Below are 22,185 nucleotides of genomic sequence, written 5' to 3'. Positions count from 1 at the left end.
AGATCTGAGTCAAATAGAAAAGGGCAGGGAACAGTGGCTTGAGTCAAAGACTTACGGAGATATCTAAATGCCAGACTTGAGCACAAGGGTTTAGTGGTGATTCTGGAGGCAACGGAGGAGGGAAGACAGCACATTTTAAATAAGGAAATGATATACATGGAGCTGGGCAGGAGTTTATGTGGAGAAGAGAACAAAGTTATAGAGTTGCAGCTTGGGAGTAAAAGGGCTGTTGCATTTGTCTCAGTAAAAGGTATTTATGGCTTGAACTAGAAGTAGGGATGCAATTGCTAAAGCAGAGAAGGTAGGAGGAGAAGAGGTTAGAACTTTGAGAAGCACTTTTGTTGGAATCCAGAGGAGACAAGCCAGACGAGAGCTTGGGGAAAGATTCAGAGATAGAAGCCCAAAGAGGAAAGAGGTTTCCAGAATATTCCAGCTGGTTCGTTAACTGTGCTTTTGTGTAACCCAGAAATATAAGGATGGAGGAATGGCTATTTCAATTAGATGTATGGAAAGAGATGGTGACATTAAGGAATGATAGATGAGGGAATGTGTGGAAAATAAAAAATGGAAATACTAAATGTATTCTACTCTTTCAAGAATTAGAACAGGAAATGAAGGAGACCAGTTTAAGAGAACATCAAATATATACATGAGAATTTTTTTCGTTGCAAGTGACAGAAAATCCAACTCAATGTTCCTCTATCTGCAGATACCCTACGGGGTATCTCAGACTTCAGGCATGGACAAATGCAGTGTTCAGTTAATGCCATGAGCATCTGTTGGCATGAGTGACTCCGCTGCTTTCCTCTATGGTGGCTTCCTTTTCAGATTTCCTTATGGTAACAAGCTAGTTGTCATAGTTTCAGTTCCATCTCTTCCCAAATTCAAACCCAGTGATATCAAGGGGGAGACTTTGACCTACTGTTCGAGCATAGGTCCTGGAATCAGCTCTGGTTTGGCTTGGATTGGCTTGACTAGAACCCAGGGCCCATTCCTGATGGAAATGGTCTAAACCTAGAGATGAAGTCCCCAGGGAGCACCTGGGCCAGGATGGAAAAGGACATGGCTCCTTGAAAGAAAATCAGAGATCTGCTGATAGATATGGAAAATGGAGGCCAGATGGCACAAACACAAGTCCAAACTCCAACTTTGAAATAGGGTAACTGAAGGATAGAGGCCTGGAACAGAAGGGAGGGAATACAATCCAAATACTTGGATGGAATCAATTTTTGGAAGAAGGACACATTCTTATTTCTGAGATGGAAGTGGAGAAAATAATAAAATATGATGCACAGGTAACTTGACATGGAGGTAGTACATGTTGGGAGAACATATATTAAATAGCTTTAATTTTCAAGTAAAAACACAAGGGAAGGGAACATGTAATGTTATTTTCAAAAAAATAAGTTAAATTCATTGCAACAATTATAGTGCAGCAAGTATATAACAAATAATAACTGAAAATAAAATTCTACAGTTACATGTCAAATGCTTTTATTCATAACACTGCAGATACAAATCTTCATAAAGTTTCAGAATAAACTTGTTTACACATATTATTTCAACATTTTGATTGAGTACTATTTCAGAGAGTGGATGTATCATAATTTACTTAGTCACTCTACTAAAAATGACATTTAGGTTGCTTCCGTTTATTTTTTTCATGCTATAATTATTATACACTTAGCTGTTTATTTTTTCTTGAAGTGTTTCTCTGGCCCAAGTTCCCAGGGATGAGGTAATTGTGTGAAAAGGAATGAATATTTTGTGCCTCCTAAGTGTGTGGCAAAATGACATTTTGTGAGATATGCACCATTGTTCATATCTCCAGCCATATATGAAATGGCTACTTTGATCACGTGCCAAATATTTTAAATATTTTATTCCATGAATATCTTCAAGATAACAGCTAACCAGCTGACATAACACGTTGGGCACTTGATGCCAGGATGGGTCTGACACTTTATTCTATTAATGAATTAATTTTCACAACAACCCTGTGAGGGAAAAATTTATTATGATCCCTGTTTTCACAGATGGGGAAACTTGGATATACGGAGATGAAGTACATGTTCCAGGTCCCACAGGTAGGCGGTGGAGAACTGGTATTTGATCCCTGGGAATCTGAATCTAGAATCTGCATATTCAGTCATATTCATCTTGCCCTGTGATAACTTTTTATTAATATTTTTCCATGTGGTGTTAATGACGTGTCTACCTCGGTGTGAGAATTTCATCATGTTCTTTTCCAGAAGATTCTTTCTTGATGGTTCTGCCCCAGGCTAGGGGTAACAGTAGAATAATCCTTATGCATTCTTATGTCCAAACACCTCAGATGGTCTAAATGGGGATATTTTTAATAAATCTTGCATTTTTTTAACCTCTTGGCCATATGTAAGTTCAGAAATAAAAATTACTAAGAGTTAAAAATAAATGTGTTGTTTCACCACCGAGGATATCGTAGGCTTTTTTCCCCCTTTCCTTTTGCTCTGATGGTTCTATAATCTAATTTGACCTTGCTGGTTTCCATGGAAACATACCTTCTGGATTTTCTTGAATATCTGAAATGTGGGCACTGCTTTAATGTGACAAGCATCAGCCAACTCCTGGAAAAGAAAAGAAATGGTAAGAAGTCGGAGTATTGTTGTCCTCTCTCTGTACCAGCTATATCACTTGTTGAATTATCAGGAGGTGTGTCTTAAAGCCCAGGGACACCTGACGCTTTTGTTTTGGGTTGTTGTTGCTAAGGATTGCTACCATTTGAGCTACATCTTCAGCCATTTTATTTTTTATTATGAGACAGGGTCTCAGTAAGTTACCAAGGGTCTTGTTAAATTGCCGTGGCTGGCCTCGAACTTGCGATCCTCCTGCCTCGGCCTCCTGAATCCCTGGGATTACAGGCATGTGCCACCACACCAGGCATGCCTGACAGTTTATAAACTCTCCTGCCAAGAAATTTCCAAGCATATACTCAAAGCCTCCAGAAATGTGACAACGGAGAATGAATGTTCCAGTATTCCTACGCTGTTCCATCCAAGAGCTCTAGAAGAAAGGAGAGAGACGGAGGCCAAAACAGAATGGATACCGAGTGAATGAACTCTCTTGTCAAGGACTTTGTGAAAGACTGCAGAGGAGCCCATTGCAAAAATAGGAACGAATAAAAATACCTTTGTAAGTCATACTGAAGACATGGAATGATGTATGGGTCTAGCATTTTAACACACATTTCTTTCTTTTAATACCTACACCCTCCTCACTGCTCATCTATTTGAAAGATTTGGAGTCCAAAGGCAAGAAAATAGGCTGAAATCCCAATAGTCTTAATCCATTCCAAATTACTTCCAAGTGGTAGGATGGATTTCTTTTTCCTCTTGTAGAGGACACCAAAGAAAATTAGCCATTCACAGGATAAACTGAATTGGACCTCTCTCCTTAATATAGCACCCTTTTAATTGGCATTAAATCTCTTTCCCCACCCTAACGCAAACACTCATATAAACACACATGTACACACAAACACAGTAAATTATAATTTTCACGACCATAGTAATGATACCCAATAAATAAATTACTATAAAATAGTGTGGTTTTTTTTTGTTTCACCTTAAAAGATAAGAGCTACAGTAAAAAAAAAGTCTGATAATTACATGTGTTGGCAAGGATGTGGAGAAGTTAGGACTCTTATTGTGATGATGGGAATATGAAATGGTGTAGTTACTTTGGAAACTAGTTTGTCCATTCCTTAGAAGTTAAGTGCTGAGTTACCACATGACTTCAAAATTCCACTTGTAGATATATATCAAAAGAAATGAAAACTCAGGTTCACACAGGAACTTGTACGCTAATTTTTATATCAGTATTATCTACAATAGTCAAAAAGGACAAACCCCCTAAATGTTCACTAATGGATGAATGGATAAATAAAAGGTGGTGTTATCCATATGGTGGATTATTATTATATGATTCAGCAAAATAATGTAGTACTAATACATTTCATAACATGGATGAACCTTGAAAATATGCTATGTGAAAGAAGCCAGTCGAGACCACCTATGATTCCATTTCTATGAATGAGCAAATCTATAGATGGTATGTAGATTTGTAGTTGCCTCCTGTGGATAGGTGTGGTGCCCGGAGGGAGGGAATTGCCATGATTGATAAAGAGTATAGTGTTTCTTTCTGGAGTGATGAAAATGTTTTAAAGATGACTGTAGCCATGGTTGCACAAGATTGTGAATATAAAAAGAGACAAAGAGATGATGATCCTAGCTGTGCTTTCTGAGTACACAGGGTATGATTCAGCGGAAAGGGTAATTAAGTACTGTCACACTTTAATGAGGCTTAGAGGAAATGGAGAAGTGGAACTTCTATTACCCACCAGGCACCATGCTATATATCATATGCATTTTATTATTTCTAATTGTCTTTGTCATATTTAGCAAATAAATAAAGTTTATAAAGGTTCAACCTCTACAACTTCAACCTTTAAAATGCTGAACAGTGAATAACATATTTTTTTTCATCCTAAAGCTTATTCAATCTAAGGTATCTATAGACCACTTGTTATTGTTATTACTATAGTTTGGATGTTGAATGTTCCCAAAGGCCCACATGTTGAAGACTTGGTCCTGGGGTGGGGTTATTGAGAGGTGATGAAACCTTTAAAAGATGGAGTTGAGTGGGAGATCTGAAGGTCAATCCCCCTTGAAGGGGAGTGTGGGACCCTGCAAACTCTTCCTTTCTCTATTTTGCTTCCTGGCAATGAGGCGAACAGTTTTGTTCACCATGCTCTCCCACCACGATGTGTTGCTTCACCATTAGACCAAAGCAACAGGGCCAATCAATCATGGACTGGAACCTCCAAAACTGTGAGCCAAAATAAACCTTTTCTCTTTATAAGTCTATTATCTCAGTTATTTTGTTATAGTGATGGAAAGTTAACACCGTTATTTTTCCTTGTTATAAGTTAACAAATGTGTTGGATGCAGTGGCACATGCCTGTGATCCCAGATTTGGGAGGCTGAGGCAGGAGGAACTCAAACTCAAGGTCAGCCTGGGAAACTTAGCAAGAACATTTGTCAAAATAAAAAAAAAAGGCTGGGAATATATCTCAGTGGCAGAGTGCCCCTGAATTCAGTCACTGGTACCACACACACACACACACACACACACACACATACACACATGCACACAAAATTAAGAAATAGTAGGAGAAATAATTTTGCAGAGATATTATATATAGACAAATTTGGGTTGAGAATATGAGGCTGATTATTTTGGGTGGGGTGAGGTAGGGATGGCTCTAGAGATAGGAGGGAAGAAATCCTGGAATCTCTTGTGATATTTAAGAAAACCCACAAGAAAGCACAAGATAAAGTAAGAGGAAAACAAGTTAAAATATATTCAGTTTGGTTTTAGAAAATGATCGATAATTTATCACAGGATGGACATGAAATTATTTTTCAACATGAACTTAATTCCATTTGATTGGTATTGTTTTCCTGGAGCATCTCTGCTGAAGAAGATTCTGGGGCAGAATCTAGGGCAAGTGATGGAGAACGTTGAGATTGATTAGGGCAGCAGGAAGAACACATATTTGCTAATTTAAAAAAAAGGTAATAAAAGACATATAAGAGCATTATGTGGGACTTTACTACTACAGTTTATTAAAAAAAAGTGAAATTCTACTTGATTCTACACTGATTATGTAATCATGGAGACAATGCTGCTCAATTACTATGCAAATGGTCGTAACTATCCACAGGTTGAGGGTAAGATTCTTACCGGAGAATCGTCCACATCCACGATAGCAAACCTTACGTTTTGGTATTGTAGAGACATGTCCTTAAAAATAAAAGAATAAAGATTCCCCGTTAGCTTTGTGCTCATATTAAAGCACACATTAGAGGTGTCTTTCGGCAAAAATAGAAATGAGCACAAAGTTGTCCAGGCGAGCTAAGCATCATTCTGGTGTTTTACTACTGCCCAGAGCATGAAGCCCCAGGTCAAATGCCAGACTGTGCCAAGGTGAAGAGAGGATCATGGGCAGAAGCTGAGTCCAAAGAACCAACCTGATGACTAACATTCCAAAGCTGGAAAAGGACAGACACAAAGCAAAGCAACAGTGAGGCGTCTCTGTGGGTCCAGACCTACCCGGCAGGGTCTGGGGAGGGATGGGGGATTTTTCCTGGGAGCAGGTTGAAGGACACTGTGTTCTTCAAGATGCAGTTCTCAGCTGGAGGTGGAGCCCAGTGGTAGTGTTTATCTAGCATGCGCGGGGCCCTGTGTTCCATCCCCAGACCCACATTTTTTTTTTTCCTAAAATCCACATTTAATCATGAAAAAATCCTTATTAAAATTCTTCTATTTTAGGCAGGTGTGGTGGTGCCCTCCTGTAATCCCTGCAGCTTGGGAGGCTGAGGAAGGAGGATCGTGAGTTCAAAGCCAGCCTCAGCAACTTAGTGAGGCCCTAAGCAACTCAGCGAGACCCAATAAAATATTAAAAAGGGATAGGGATGTGGCTCAGTGGTTGAGCATCCCTGGGTTCAATCCCTGGTATTAAAAAACAACAGCAACAACAACAACAACAACAACAACAACAACAAAAACTTCTATTTTGACTTTATAGAGGGAGAGAGAGAGAGAGTGGAGGGTCATGAACTTATAAAACAAAATCCTTCCTCACCAGCCTCAGTTTCCTTTTTGAGGCTCACCTTTTGCCACGTCCATCGTATACGCTGGGGCAGGCGAGCTGGCCAACCGTGATGACTCCACGCGATTTCCCAACAAATCCACTACCCCTCCTGTTCCAGAAATGCTCTTTTCAGGGAGCATTTTCATGTCTGCTAATTCTCTTAGTTGAGGGTCCCCAAACTACACCCTGTGGACTAAATCCAACTCTCGACTTGTTCAAGTTTTATTGGAACAGTCTGGCACTTTGTTTCTGTATTGTCATTGGGTTTTGATCTCCAACAGCAAAGTTGAGTAGTTGGGTCAGAGACCTGATATTTACTGTTAGGTCTTTACAAGAAAAATGACTGACCCTTGCTCTAAGTTATCAAGGCGCAGGTCAAATGAGATTGTGGAGGACAATTAAGACTTAAGTTTAAAATCACTTCTTAAGCCCCACATTATCTTATGACTCATTTTTTAAAAATTCTCAGAATACATCCTTTAGTATTATTTTCAGAGAGACTCTGTGGGTAGTAGATTTTTATTTTTTTTTGTATCTGAAATGTCTTGAATTCTTCTTCCCTCTCCCTTGAACAAAGCTTTGGATAGCTAACTTCATTCCACCCCACCTTTCCTGCAGAGCCTGAAAAATAAAAAAATAATAAAAATTAAAAAAAAAGGAAAGGAATAAAAAGGAAAGATTCCTTGCAGCTAGAGTCTGGGTGCACACACACTTGGTTTTATCAGCGGGATGCTTGCAGGTGAGGCTTGGAAGAAGACACGAAGCTACTTTCTTCCTACCTTTGCACATTCCTGCTGCACAGAGAGGGGGGGCACTGGGAGGCAGTTCTGCAGGAGGCAGCCGCAGAGGCTTCCGATGTCCGGACACAACGCCCTGGATGTCTAGAGGCACCTGGGGCAGTCACAGTGGAGGTCCTGGTTCCAACTCCCTGGCTCTTGCTCTGTGGATGGTGCTTTTCCCACCCCATGGAGGCCTCATGCTTCCCCTCACTTCTGATTATGGCAATGCTGGGATCCCCACAGGTGGGCCTGCATTGTTCTGAGACCCCTGTTCATGGAGTCTCAATCCAGAGTCCGTTCATCCAGCCTTCCAATGATTTAATAAGCATTTAATTCCTTGTATTAATTTTTTTTCCTGTCAATTTGGTTTGTTTCCAGATTTGATTGCTGGCTGATACAGTGACCTAGAGTAAGTGGAAACTTTTGTCCAAACCCCTCATGTACTATGGGTTAAAAAAAAAAATCACACGCAGCGCATGTGTTCTCTTGCAATAGTTTGGGCCTTACAAGAAAAAAATAAGAAAAACGTGAAATTCTTCCATTCACAATTTCCCCCAATTTTCACTCATTCATAGAAAAACAAACTTTTTTGATAAGCATTTTTCTCCTCCCCTTTGTATGTGTGTGTGTGTGTGTGTGTATTTGTGTACTATAAAGGTTTATAAATAAATACAGATATCTTTATAAGTAAATGTATGTGTTTCTGTTTTATGTAAATGGGACCATGCTATACACACTTTTTCTATACTCTGCTCTTCTTACCTAATGATAAATTGTCTTAGAGATAATCCCATCATTCCATATGGGCCTACTTCATTTTTTTTAAACATCTGAATAGTATTTTGCAGTGAGGGTGCACCAACATTTATTTTAAAAATATGTTTGCATTAGTCTGGATTCCAGCAGAAAACAGATGGCACAATCAAATTAGTATAACTCGTGGAAGTTTATGCAGTGACTAACTATGATTACCTGTAAAGACAAGGACAGGTTTAGGAGGAGCTTCAACAGCCAAGATGTAGCAACAGCAGAGCTGTTACCCCTAGGGTCTGAAGGCAGCAAGAAGGGAGTTTACCAAGACTTAGATTTCATTTTACATTATGAAAATACTTCCTGTAGGGCTGTAGAAATTTGATCAGTTGTAACTTTGTGCCACGTGAGTAGATTTATACTCCTGCACTTGAGCACTGGCTATCTCTGTGCAAAGTTAGGGAGATTCTCTTTTTTCAAGTTTTGAGTGTCAGAATGGAAGGGTTTGTTAGATATTAAAATGTTCCTTCTCAGGGGCGGGGGGGTCTGTGATTCCAGCCCTTACCTCTTCCTTCTCTTTGAAGCATCTAGACCCATATCAATTATAATCAGAGGACAAGTGCTTCAAGCCATTTGCCACAACCGGAGCAGCCAGTAACAGAAACAGTTCCAAGTAATATCCTATATTAACAGTGCCTGTGGAAACCCCTATCACCTGAGAGAGGCCCCCACACCCATTATAAGAGTACTCACAGAAGGTGTACCCCACACACTCTACTGTCTATGCAACAACTGCCTAAATGGCTAGAGTCCCTACTCAAAGACCTGTAGAGACAGTAGGTCTCTCCAGCTCTGATACAGTATGTACTTTGCCCAAAGTTGCTAGTCTCAGCCAAGGAAGCTACAGGGAGATTACACTGAGGTGCCAGGCTGGAAATAAAGTCAATTTTGTACACTAAGCTGTTATGCCAAGACACATTGTCAGCAGAAAGCTGCTTCCTAAGACAGCTGTCCCACAAACAGTAGAGATATCCATCCAACAGATGCATAATTTTCAACACAGAAGTACAGAAGCACAGTAAAACAAGGTAATATGACTTCTTCTAAAGTTCATGACTCTCTAGTATCAGATTTCATAGACACTGAAGTGAATGAAATACCTGATAGAGAATTCAAAAGAACAATTTTTTAAAAAAAAGTCCAATGAAATCCAAGAGAATACAAACAATGATATGAAAGAAGAAAGACAATGCAGTATTTGAATATATGAGCAAGACATCGAGGAAAGAGAGATTTTTTTGGGGGGAAAAAAGCAACATCAGAAATACTAGAAGTGAAAAGCTCAGTATGAAAAATTCACTTAAAAACCTCAACAACAGACTAGATCAAGCAGAAGAAAGAATATCAGAGCTCAAAAGCAAGTCTTTACAAATATTATATTCAGGCAGAAATAAAGAAAAAAATTAAGGAAGAATGAAAAGAACATTCAAGATCTCTGGACACAAAGATCAAAGGTTGTCATTACGGGTATACCCAAAGGAGAAGAAATAAATGTCAATGGCATAGAAAACCTACTGAATGAAATGCTGCAGAAAATTTCCCAAATCTTGGGAAAGACAGGGACATCCAGGTATAGAAGGTCTTTAGAATCCTAAATAGACAAGACCAGAAAAGAACCTCACCATGACATATTACAGGAAACTGTCAAAAGTACAGGACAAAGAAAGAATTTTAAAATCTTCAGGAGAGAAGCATCAAGGCACAATTAAAGGCAAACCCATTATACTAACTGCAGAGGTTTCAAAGGAAAAGGCCAGGGGGCATGGAATTATGTATATCAAGTCCTGAAAGAAAATCACTGACAATCAAGATCACCCAGCAAGGTCCTTCAGAATCTAAGAAGAAATAAAGATCATTACTATAAGCATACAGTAAGAGAATTCATGACCAATAGGCAGCCTTCTAAAAGGTATCTAAGAGAATCCAACACCCAGAAGTGGAGGAAAGGTAACTACAATCATGAGACCATGTGAAAGAATAAATCCCAAGAGAAGCATAGATACGCAAATGAGAAATAGGAAATAATCCAATATTATACTAGAGTAAAGCCTCTAACCACACTTTTCACAAAAGTTAAGAATATGGAATCAGCCTAGGTGCACACCAACACATGAATGGATAAAGACTGTCTATATGCATCATATATTCTTAATACTACAAGGGAGTATTAATTAGTCATAAAGAAGAATAAAATCCTACTTGCAGTAAAATAGATGGAACTGGAGGACATCATATTAAGTGAAATAAGCCAGATACAAAAAAGCCAAGTATTGCATGTTCTGTCTCATACGTGGAAAACCAAAAATGAAAATAAATAAATAAAAATTTTACCTGAAAGTACAAGAGAGATTTCTAGGGACTGGGAAGGGTGTGGTGAGGAAAGGCACAGGGTGGTATAGAAGAAGGGTGGATGGACATGATCAATTCAAGAGTATATGGAAATATCACAGTGAATCCGATTTATCTGCACAATAGAAATAGAAATAAGTAAAGTGTAGAAATGTTTTTTTTAAATGTTTCCTCTATGTATTCCAAGACATAGTAGGCATGTTGTGATGACATGTAGCCCATTTCTCTGTTTGACTGTAAGTTCATTTTTAATTAAATGTCAAGGTTGGGACTGTGATTAGAATCAGTTTAGGTGGATTCAAGTAAAAAAATGTCAAATGTTAGAAACCCTTATTGAGAATAGAACAGAATATTTTTAGTTTCAGTTTCATAGAGGAATCAAAACTTTGTTGTTATTTTTCTATACTTGGGATTGAACCTTGGTGCTACCACTGAGCTACATCTCCTACCCTTTTTATTTTGAAACAGGGTCTCAATTTTCCCAGGCTGACCTTGAGTTTGAAATCCTCCTGCCTCCATCTCTGGAGTCTCTGGGATTACAGAAGTGTGCATTGTGCCCAGCTCAAGACATTTTTATATTTGAAGGAAAGAATAAATTTCATGAAAGAGAGCAAAAGTAAATGTGAAACTTTTGCAAAATAAGAAGAAATGAAAAGAAAATGCCCTGAGATTCTTTCTGTTTTACCAAAACCGAATAGTATAATGAGCTTTTAAGTGGGACAATAGAGAAGTTAGATGAAACAGTATATTAAATATTAAAATTTTAATTTGGAGACACTAAAAAATATGAACTAGTGCATATGTAGAAAAACAGTTTGGATATAAACATACCATTACAACCAAGTAGATTATTTTACTAGAATATTTTACCGAGCAGAGCAGGGAACAAGAAAGGATGTGTAAGACATGGTTTGCCTACCATTTGCAACAGCGTGAATGGACCTGGAAGATATTATGCCAAGTGAAATAAGCCAGTGGCAGAAGGACAAATATTACACAATTTCACTTCTATGAAGTATCTAAATATTCACTTATAAAACCTGATAATTGAACAGTGGTTACTAGGGAGTGGTGGGGGAGGAGGCGTATAGAGGGAGTTGTTCAATTGGTAGAAAATTTGAGTTTTAGAAGATAAATGAATTCTACAGATCTGCTGTACAGTGTAGCATTTATTGTCAGCAATATGATGCACACTTAGCAGTTTGTTAAAAGGGTAGATTTCAGGTTAAGCATTCTTACTACCTCTTTCAGGGAAGGGTGAGAAAAAGCATAGAGACACAAGGACATTTTTACAAGTGATAGATAATGCTTATTACTCTAATTGTGGAAATGGTGATCACAGGAGTTTGCTTATGTCCAAATTCACCAGTCGTGTATATTAAATATGTTCACTTTTTTTGGTCTATAACTCAATAAAGTTACAGAAAAAATGAAATAGAGAATGTCTTTTAAAAAGAGATCTATGAACTTTCCCCCCCCCCCCTTATAATAGAATTGAAGATTTAGGGAATGTTTATTCTTTTATATTATAGCTAAAAATAAGTATCATATGTATCTTATCTATTCCAATATTTTAAAGTTCTGAACTCTGGAACTTTGGCAAAATGTCATTATTGTAATGTGATTAGTTTTTTTTTTCATTTTTATAGTTGGACTCTTTTGCACATCTTGACATTCCTTGCTGAATTATCTATAAATGAGTAGTATTAATCTTCTGGTGTCCTCGAATTAGATCCCAGTGAATTTTCTACCATTTCCTCAGGATGCTCCAAAATGCTATATGGCCCCAAAGTGTGTCATAAGTGCCAATACCTTAAAGAATTTCTGGGAAAATTATTTTGGGGGCTTAAATTCCTTTTATAGCCATGAACTCAATACTATTGATACTTACATGAAAAACAGAACATATCTCTTTGCAGAAACCACACCAGTTTGCTGAAAATTCAACTACCACAAGTTGACGTCCAGCATCTTTCAAAAATGTATTGAATTCATCCTGAAACCAGAACACAAATAAGGAAATGTGCTCAATCACAGAATCTCATAGAGCCTTACAGAGAATAAAATCACAGGGTTGGTGGGATTGCAAATTAGTGCAACCACTGTGGAAAACAGTATGGAGATTCCTCAAAAAAACTAGGAATAGAACCACCGTATGACCCAGTTATCCCACTCCTCGGTATATAACCAAAGGATTTAAAATCAGCATACTATAATGATGCAGCCATATCCATGTATACAGCAGCATGATTCACAATAGCTAAGTTAAGCTATGGAGCCAAACTAAGGGCCCTTCAACAGATGAATGGATAAAGAAAATACACAATGGAGTGCTACTCAGCTATGAAGAAGAATGACATTATGGGATTTGCAGGTGAATGGATGGAACTGAGACTATCATGCTAAGTGAAATAAGCCAGTTCCCAAAAGTCAAACGTTGAATGTTTTCTCTGATATGTGGAAGCTAAAACAAAATGGGGGAAACAAGAAAGAAAGAGAGAAAGAAAAAAAAAAGAGGTGAGGGGAATTTCATCAAAATAGAGGAAATATCAGTAGAGTAGATGAAAGATATTGAAGAGGAAGAAGAAGGGATGGAAAAGGGGAAGAGTGGTGGAATGATCTGACTGAAGTTTTGTATGTGCATGGATAAGGCAAGGTGGGTTCAGTATCAGGTGTGCCCACAGGACACTAATTTAAAAAAATAAACTGTAAATGGATTCAAGAAGGATTGGTGGAGTGGAGGGAGGGTAGAGGGAACAGGTGGAAAGTGTTGGGGACTGAATCAGAGCAGGTTGAATTCCATGCTTTTGTGATTATGTGAAGATGGATCCTGCCTGGTGTTGTATCATAACTAAAAAGAGTTAAAACAAAACAAAACAAAACCTTAACCAAGTGCCCTACCTTACTGTTCTCAAGCCAATACAACCTTTTATAAATGTGTCAGAGGTCTGACATATTTCTCTTTGTAAGTACATATAAATGATGAAAATTCCACAAAACATTTAGGAGTTTATTCACAAAATGAGTTGGTAGTGGAAGCTGTTGTTGGTGAATTACCTCTGGAAAGAAAATGAGGTTGGCCAGAAAGAAATGAGAGTGGCTAGGTTGGAGGTGAGCTGTCATTCAAAATGGAAATCTATATTTGATTTTTTTAAACAAAGCCCTAAAGATTTACTTATTGGTGAAATTAAAGGAAGAATTAATGTAACACCTTCAGTAATTTCTTGTTTTGTTTTTGCGGAGTGATCATGATTCATTTCTCCAAGTCAGTATAGGACTCAACCCTGATTCACCTAGCTTCTCTCATGGTCTTTAATGGGCACCTGGTATCTATTCCTGGAGTCTCTACTGGTGAGTGAGTGATTTGCTGCTCTAGAGGGCTCTGTTCAAGATTTATTTTTCCTTTACCCATTGGAATTGCAACAATAGTAGCTTATTTACTCCGTGCTTGATGTTTTGTCCTATAATCTCTAAAAACACTCTCTGGAATATGTACTATTATCATCTCTATTTCACAGATGAGAAAGCAGAAGTTCATTAACTTTCTCCTGGTCAGCCAGCTGGTGAGTTATGTAGCTGGGGTTGTTAATCTAGGTGGTTTGCTTCCAGAGCCCATTCCCTCTGCCAAGGATACAAAATCATCTACTGAGTTCTTCATAATAGCAGGGCTCACTCTCTCTTCCGCTGATCTTAACTGCATCCTGTGCTCATCCCTGCACCAATCATTAAGATGGGGTGCCGGAAGCCATCCATTACCCATCTGAACTAAAGCGGTGTTGAAGCCATTAGGCAGGAAAGCCAGGTGTCGGGAACTGCCAGTACCAACCCCACTGGTTGGAGGATGCCTAGTTCATGTGGCGTCCTACCCAGCTCCATCACAAGTTCAGCACAGCACCGGAGATGGGGTGACCCACAGGAGCCACACAGCTTCTTGGAGATGTGTGTGGTGTAACAAATGCCAATCAACCTGTTTACTGCAAAGCCCCTGCCACACTGAGAAGCAAGCACCAAGACTCCTCCCGCTGAAACCTTATCCCTGCTTTGGATGTACTCCTCCTTAAATAAGGAATTGGGGCCCCTTTTCAATTGTTCAGTTTCAGCTCCCGTCAGGACTGGAAGGCCTATCAGGCGTTCCTCTTTATCTATCTAATTTCTAGCTCTGTCTTTCTTTCTTTTTTTTTTAAAAATATTTATTTTTCAGTTCTTGGTGGACACAACATCTTTCTTTGTATGTGGTGCTGAGGATCGAACTCGGGCTGCACGCATGCCAGGCGAGCGCGCTACCGCTTGAGCCACATCCCCAGCCCCTGTCTTTATTTCTTACTGATTGTTTCAGACTTTTTATTTCCCAGGCAGCTCACACTGCCTGAGCAGGGACCTACCCTGGTAGGCCACCTGGCATGAATGGGGGATGGGATCATGAGTTGGATTAAGTCAAACAGGGCCTATCCCCACTGGGGACGGGGTTCATACTGTTCATGTGCCTGCTCTATAGTAGTGGGGTCTTGACAATCATGTTCCCATTTGGTTTAGTTTCAAGTGGTTAAAACTGAAAACTCAAAGATGTGCTTCCTCCTATACCCAAATTCCTCTAGGAGAGAAGGATACAACTGTGATCTAAAACACAGACAAGAAAACTTCTTGCCTTCATAGAGCTTACATTTGAGAAGCAGAAGCCAACAGTAGGATGGATAGTTAAAACATGTAGTTTGTAATTATAGTGATAATTGCCAAGAAGAGAAAAATGAAAGAAGAAGGAAAAACAGGGGGTGAACTACAAGTATCCACCTCAAAGGCTTGTACCACCTTGAGGTCCACTCAAAGAGAAGGGACAGTTGAATAAAGATGGGAGCGAGACAGTGGGCCCTCAGGAGAGGTCTCTGGGGAGGAGAGGAGAGGGCTTCTCAGGGAAGAGCAAGGCCCCAGGTTATCCTGTGAGATCCCTAGGAAATTTTTAAAATGAAGTTTCAAAAGCATTCGCCAACATGCGGTGTTTTAAAACAAATTGTTTTTTTTTTTTTTTTGTAACAAAGTTACATGGCAGTGCTTTCTTTTAATCTGGTCATTGTCATTTCTGCAACCTTATGCATAGTCACATTTAGGGAAAATGTCCAAAGTCTAAATCTGAGGGTCTGGTGGCTGTGGGCTCAGGAACCGTGACCTTCCCATACCCCCACCCTATATCCTCTTCTAACATGGCCTGATTCTAATGCCCCCATTAGTAGGATTGAAGATAATGCTCATATCATCCCTTAAACAAGGTAGGCCCCTGTCTTCTCTTGTAGAGGCAAGTTTCTTCTTTATAATGATCTCTGCCTTATACATGAATTTAGATTTATTGGGACAGTAACATTGAGAACCAAATCAATAAATGGGTTAAGGAGGGGCTGGCATTTTGGCTCAGGGGTAGAGTGCTCACCTAGTTTGATCCTCAGCACAAAATAGACAAAATAAATAAAATAAAGGTATTGTGTTCAACTACAACTAAAAAAAATTAAAATATGAGAAATTAAAAAATAAATGAACTAAGGAACTGAATAGACACTTCACAGAAGAAAAATGCAATTGTCAACAACTATATGAAAAATTGTTCAGCATCTCTAGTAATTAGAGAAATGCAAATTACAACTATACTGAGATTCCATCTCACTCTGGTCAGAATGGCAATTATCAAGAATACAGGCAACAATAAATGTTGGTGAGGATGTGGGAAAAAAAGTATATTCATACATTGCTGGTGGGGGCTGCAAATTGGTGTAGCCAATATGGAAAGCAGTATGGAGATTCCTCAGAAAACTTGCAATGGAACCACCATTTGATCCAGCTATCCCACTCCTCAGTTTGTACCCAAAGGACTTAGAATCAGCATACTACAGTGACATAGCTACATCAATATTTATAGCAGCTCAATTCACAATAGCCAAACTATGGAACCAACGTAGATGCCCTTCAATAGATGAATGGATACAGAAAATGTGGTATTACTTAGTCTTAAAGAAGTTGAAATTATGGCATTTGCCAGTAAATGGATGGAACTGGAGAATATCATGCCAAGTGAAATAAGCCAATCCCCCCCAAAACAAAGGCCAAATGTTTTCTTTGATATGCAGTTGCTAATTCATAATAAGTTGGGGGGGAGGCTATGGAAAAATAATAGAGCTACTTTGGATTAGGCAGAAGGGAGTGAAGGAAGGGGAGAGGTAGGGATTAGGAAGAATAGTAGAATGGATCAGATATTGTTACCCTATGTGCATATATGATTACACAACTGGTGTAATTCTATAACATGTACAACCAGAAGAATACTCCATTTATGTATGATGTGTCAAAATGCATTCTACTGACATGTATAACTAATTTGAACAAATCACAGACACAGACACACAGATACACACACAGACACACACAGACACACACACACACACACATCCAGAAAGTTCTAAAAACAACAACAACAAAATCTACCTAGGAATTTTTGATACTACTCATCATTACTATTCTCCATCCCATTCCAGAGGCATGTCTGAGGCTTCTGCTCTCTTTCCTAGGATGCAAGAAAAGACATCAACCCTCTCACTTTGATAGAATTTTCCAGGTCCTACTAAAGCAGAATCCTTGAAACAGGATACATTGGGAGCTGGTCAAGGTCTAGATAGAATCAGAGCAAGAAATAGGAATTGAGGAGGAAGAAAATCCTTTTTGATCAGTTTGTCCCTTGGCTGCCTCTCTAGATGGGAGCGAGACAGTGGGCCCTCAGGAGAGGTCTCTGCGGGGGAGAGGAGAGGAACAACCCACAGAGGAAGAATGGGAAACCTCCCCTTGCTCCACAGCAGAGAAAGAATGGGGAGGTGAAGGAAATAACTCTTGTTTACCAACTTGGTTTTTAAGGTGGTCACTTCTGAACTATTTAATGAAGCCAAGTAAATACTTGCCACGTCTTTAATAACATGCACCATGATTTATATCGGAGAATTGTTGACGAAGCTCTCCTGGGGGCTCAGGTGGATTAATATAGCTAGGCTATTTTTAGGATGATGGAGCTCTCCTGTGGTCTCAGGTGGATCAATATAGCTAGATTATTTGTAGGATCTTTGTTGGAATATAAGGGCAGCTTCTCTGTGACATCATTGAATATACAGTCTCAGAACCTGGAACTTTGGCAGAGTTTGGATCTAGTTTCACTTTTATGCCACGGCTAGTTAGTTAACTTGTGGTCAGCCAAGCATCAACAAATGGAGGCCCTTGTTGCAGAATCTATAATGTGTCTGATTTGTTTAGGTCTTTTATCACTGATTTCCATACATCCTTTTCCCTTCTCCAACTCCACCCCCAATCACCAAATGAGAAGTAACTGGGGTAATAGTAAACACATAATAGATATTTTCATTTAGGATTTCAGAGGAATTCTTTTGCTGTTGAGAAAAATACTAAAGTCTTAATCCTAAAATAGGTTTCCTGAAAAAACTTATGAGTCATAGATTCCCTGACTTTGTTATTTTGCCCTATTTAGAAGGTAAAGAAACTTCATTTTTAGCATTAAATCAGAGATTGGCAAAACTTTTCTGCAAAGGGCCAGATAAGACCCTTTAGGCTTCAGGAGCCACAGACAAGATTTTTTTTGGGCATGTTCTTTGTTTTTATAACCTTTAAAAAAATCTAAAGCTATCAGCTCACACAAAAATAGTAGCAGTTTGGCAAAGCCCTGCAGTTGATGATTTGCCATTTTTCAGAATTCGATGTCAGAAATAAACCAAATAGGGCCACAGCCTATGTTCTTCAAATCTTCAGAGCAACAAGAAACAACAAAGTGTGAGAAATTGCAGATTTTGTCATAGAACAAAACTCAGCAAAGTCCTTCTTTCTATTTTATCCATACATCCAGCTCTGGGCTCTAAGTGGGTGAAGTGACTGGCCCTGGGGGGACTCATTCTTTTTCCAATTGTCCCCTGTCTCCATCATCATCTGTTGCTTTGAGGACACAAGGAATTCTCAAATGGCAAGATGCCATTTTTCTTGTGAATGTTCAGCTATTTTCCTTCTACTATATATATAAAAAAAGATATTTGAGAAGGATAGGGAAAATACTGGGAAAAGATATCTGCCAAATTATATTGTTAAATTGTGTGCATGTACAAATATGTAACAGCAAATCCCACCATTAGGTACAACTATAAAAAGAATAGTAATTTTTATAGCATCAATTAAAAAACATGGAAAAAATACTAGTAAAGTTTAATTTTATTTTGCTACATATGGATTTCCAGTTTTTCCAGCACCATTTGTTGAAGACGCTATCTGTTCTCAGGAAGACATTTAGCAGTGGATGAACTGAAGTCAGAATGAATTTCATTTTTGTTTTTTCTTTTTGCAATAGGAAGATATCTACCATTTCCATATCCCTTTCTACCATTTTTGGAAAGATGGATCAGAATTAACTCTCAGACACAACTAGTAAAATAGCAAACTTCTGCTATGCCATGGGTTTCCCCAAGTTGAGAAAGGTGGGGCCAGGACTTCTCCCTTTAGTGTTAGGGCTTGTAGACTTTTCCATAAGCTAAGAAGCTTGCACAGCCCAAGGGCAGGGAGAGTACAAGCCTGTAGCTCACAGAAGACTGTTTATTCTCAACTAAAATTAAGCACTATTAAAATCCAGAAAATGGCTAGATTTACCAAGATTGACACTTTACTTTTTTGTTTTGTGGAAAGAGTGCCTAGTTAATAGGTAGGGCAAATTTCTAATCATGGAAAAATCTTCTGAGTCAACTGTTTTCTAGAAAAGAGAAATCAGTCTTTCCCTTCGCACTTGACTGGCTCCTTTGTTCCCTGACATGCACCTGCCTGCATTTTCCTAGACTCATTTCTGACCTCATTGTTGGAATCATGAAGCTCCAATATAGTCTGGGTGGAGTCTCATTTTGAGAAACCAGGGCTACCTTTTTGTTTTTATTTTTTATTTCTAAAATTTAAACCCAGGGAGAATCCTGTGAATAGGCTGGGTATTTGAAGAATTCAGAAATCGACAAGAAAACAACAGGGTGTGAAGCAAAGAAGAACAGAAATAAAGGGAAAGAAGAAATAAATCAGGTGAGAGGAAAAGGAAAGATGGAAGGACAAAAGAAAGAAAGTGGAAAAAAGTTAAAAAAATGAAAGAAGAAAGACAAGAAGGGAATTATAGACAGAAAAGAGGGCTTAAAGGTAAGACCTTCATTATGTGGAAGTAAAGAGTGAATTCTCTTTAGTGCTCTAAGACCTTGTGCATCAAGGTCATGTCCCTATGCATCACCTGGGAGCCTGATGCAATGTAGAGCTTGAGGCTCCTCCACCCAGAGCCACCGAGGAAGAATCAGTCTGTCTAATGTGATTCCTCATATGATTCTTATGTCAGCTGATGTTTGAGCTCTCAAGATGCATGTACAACAGGGAGCTATCTATGGAGCAGTGGACCAGCTGTAGCATCGTTTCCTGGGAATTATGAGAAATGCAGACTCCAAGGCCCCACCCTGATTCAGAACCTCCGAGGGTGACACCCGCATGCTTGAACAAGCCCTCCAGGGAATTCAGTTGCATGCTCACATTTTACTGGGCTAGTTTTTTTTTTTTTAAAAAAAAACAACTGGAAGAATTTATGTTTGTCAGATGTATCATGTTTTGCAGGAATAACATTCAAAATATTTAACTACTTGTGTGGCTTGAGAGCCAATCAGAGTGAACAATAGGTGTGCATCTGTTGCTCAGCTGGTTGTTCTGCCAATATCAACTCAACCGTTTATTTGCTAGATTTAGGGGAGATCCAGGGTGTCTTGGATGAGGGATTGGGTCAGCCTCAATGAGGTGGGACAAGGGGATAGGGTGGGGGGTTGCAGGGAGAGGCTATTTATCAACCATTATATATTTCAGAAATTTAACAGCTATTGTGGTCATTCCTATGTGTATTAGCTAAACATTGGTCTTGGGATAATGATGATAAAATGTAACAGTTGGCTCTTCTTAGACACCCAGTGGTGTAATTGTCAGAACTGTAAAGTTCAGAAGTGAGTTGTCAGAAAAGAAATATGCTTATTCAAATTTAGCATATATGTTTGGAAATTTAGCATTGAAACGGTGCTCCTTAATGAAATTTATAGCTTTCAGTGATTCCTTTGCTCTTAGGAAGCAAAACTCTGCTAGATCCCTGGATCAAAGTCTAATCAAGAGATGGAGCAGGAAGAAGCTCTGTTGGTTGAGAGGCCCTGGGTGCTGGTTCAGAGGGCTAGGAGGATGGATAATGAGGATAATAAAGTGGAGAAAAAGAAAGGCAAAAGACCAAGGACTCAGAGAAAGACCAAGACAGAAAAGCCATTCTCACTCAACCCTGCCATTGCATTAAGGGTGAACAAATGTGCATGTGTAAAAAGCTGGGCCAAAGGCTGTGATTTCCACTTGTGAGTTCTTTAGGATCAGGGTAGTTATTTTCATCATGGTGCAATCTTGCCAGCATGGTGCCAACTTGTGCCCCTGGTTTTGTGATTAATGTCCATGGTGCACTGCTGGGGATGTGTAGATGCTGATCACAGTGAGGAGGACATGGATCCTTCAGGCAGAAAAGGGCTGACCACAGAGCTGGAGGATGGGGAAATGCTTCTCTCTCTGAAGAGAGGCTTGTGGAGTGAGGGAGATGCTGTTGAGGCCAGGAGGCAAAGGGACAGACAGTGTAGGTAATGAGTGATGGGGTCCCCCTGGGAAGATGGGGGCTGGTTCTAAAAGAAAGGAAATAAAATGCTAATACCTTTAGGACACTTCTCCCTCCTCCTCCGGCCTGTTACCAAGGTTACCTGCCTCCAGGGAATCTAGGGAGGAACTTGAAGGCCCCCTGGGCTGCTCCCTTCTGCCTGTACCCATGGGCGGCTTCATTCACTCCCTTGGATCACTCCACCTTTTGGTCACTAGTCACATAGGCAAGATAAGAGGAGAAGGAGGCATGAGAAGAAAAGAAACATAAAATGAATAAAAGGGATCGGACACCCCCATATCCTCACACACCAACTTCCAACTTGAACCCCCTCCTCTGCCTCTGCAGAGGAATCTCTCTCTCTCTCTCTCTCTCTCTCTCTCTCTCTCTCTCTCTCCTATCCTTTAATTAAATAAAACTTTTTGCTCTTGCCTCAGCGTTTCTCAGGTGTTTGATCTGCACACTGGGGGAATGGGACTGGGCCCTGATTCTCATCACCGGTATCACTGTCAGCGAGTCGGTGTAAAAAATGAGGCAGCAAACATGTTCCAGGAAAATAGAAATGGGCTCCAGTGGGCCCTTGGAAGAACCCAGGCAGGAGGATTGCTATGAAAGAATACCAAGGAAAGAACTTACTAGAATCTGGCTGCCGCTTCCTTTCTTGAAGGATTCCTTTGTTTTCTCTCTCTCTGGGGAATGCAGGAGCATTTACTTCCTGGGCCATCTCTCTCCTCTCCTTAGGGAGCTGACAGTCTCTCTCAAAGCCTCCGGTGCTTCTGGTAGAACTCTATGGGTAACTATGTATTTCTGATTACTTTTGTGAACATTTGAAAATAAGGAAAGCT

General features: G+C 39.4%; 1 protein-coding gene across 1 annotated transcript; it reads right to left on the bottom strand.

The window, feature by feature from the left end:
• Positions 1-266: 266 nt before the first annotated feature.
• LOC107147607 (thioredoxin domain-containing protein 8-like) lies at positions 267-14,332 on the bottom strand. The gene is made up of 5 exons (XM_015492103.2): positions 14,306-14,332; positions 12,524-12,628; positions 5,785-5,844; positions 2,541-2,606; positions 267-287 (listed from the first exon to the last, which is right to left on the bottom strand). The coding sequence occupies exons 1-5, from the start codon at positions 14,330-14,332 to the stop codon at positions 267-269; spliced, it is 279 nt and encodes a 92-aa protein (XP_015347589.2).
• Positions 14,333-22,185: the final 7,853 nt, after the last annotated feature.

This window comes from Marmota marmota, unplaced genomic scaffold (assembly GCF_001458135.2).
Source record: "Marmota marmota marmota unplaced genomic scaffold, marMar, whole genome shotgun sequence".
Classification (NCBI taxonomy): Eukaryota; Metazoa; Chordata; class Mammalia; order Rodentia; family Sciuridae; genus Marmota; species Marmota marmota.
This window is presented reverse-complemented; position numbering and strand designations above follow the sequence as displayed.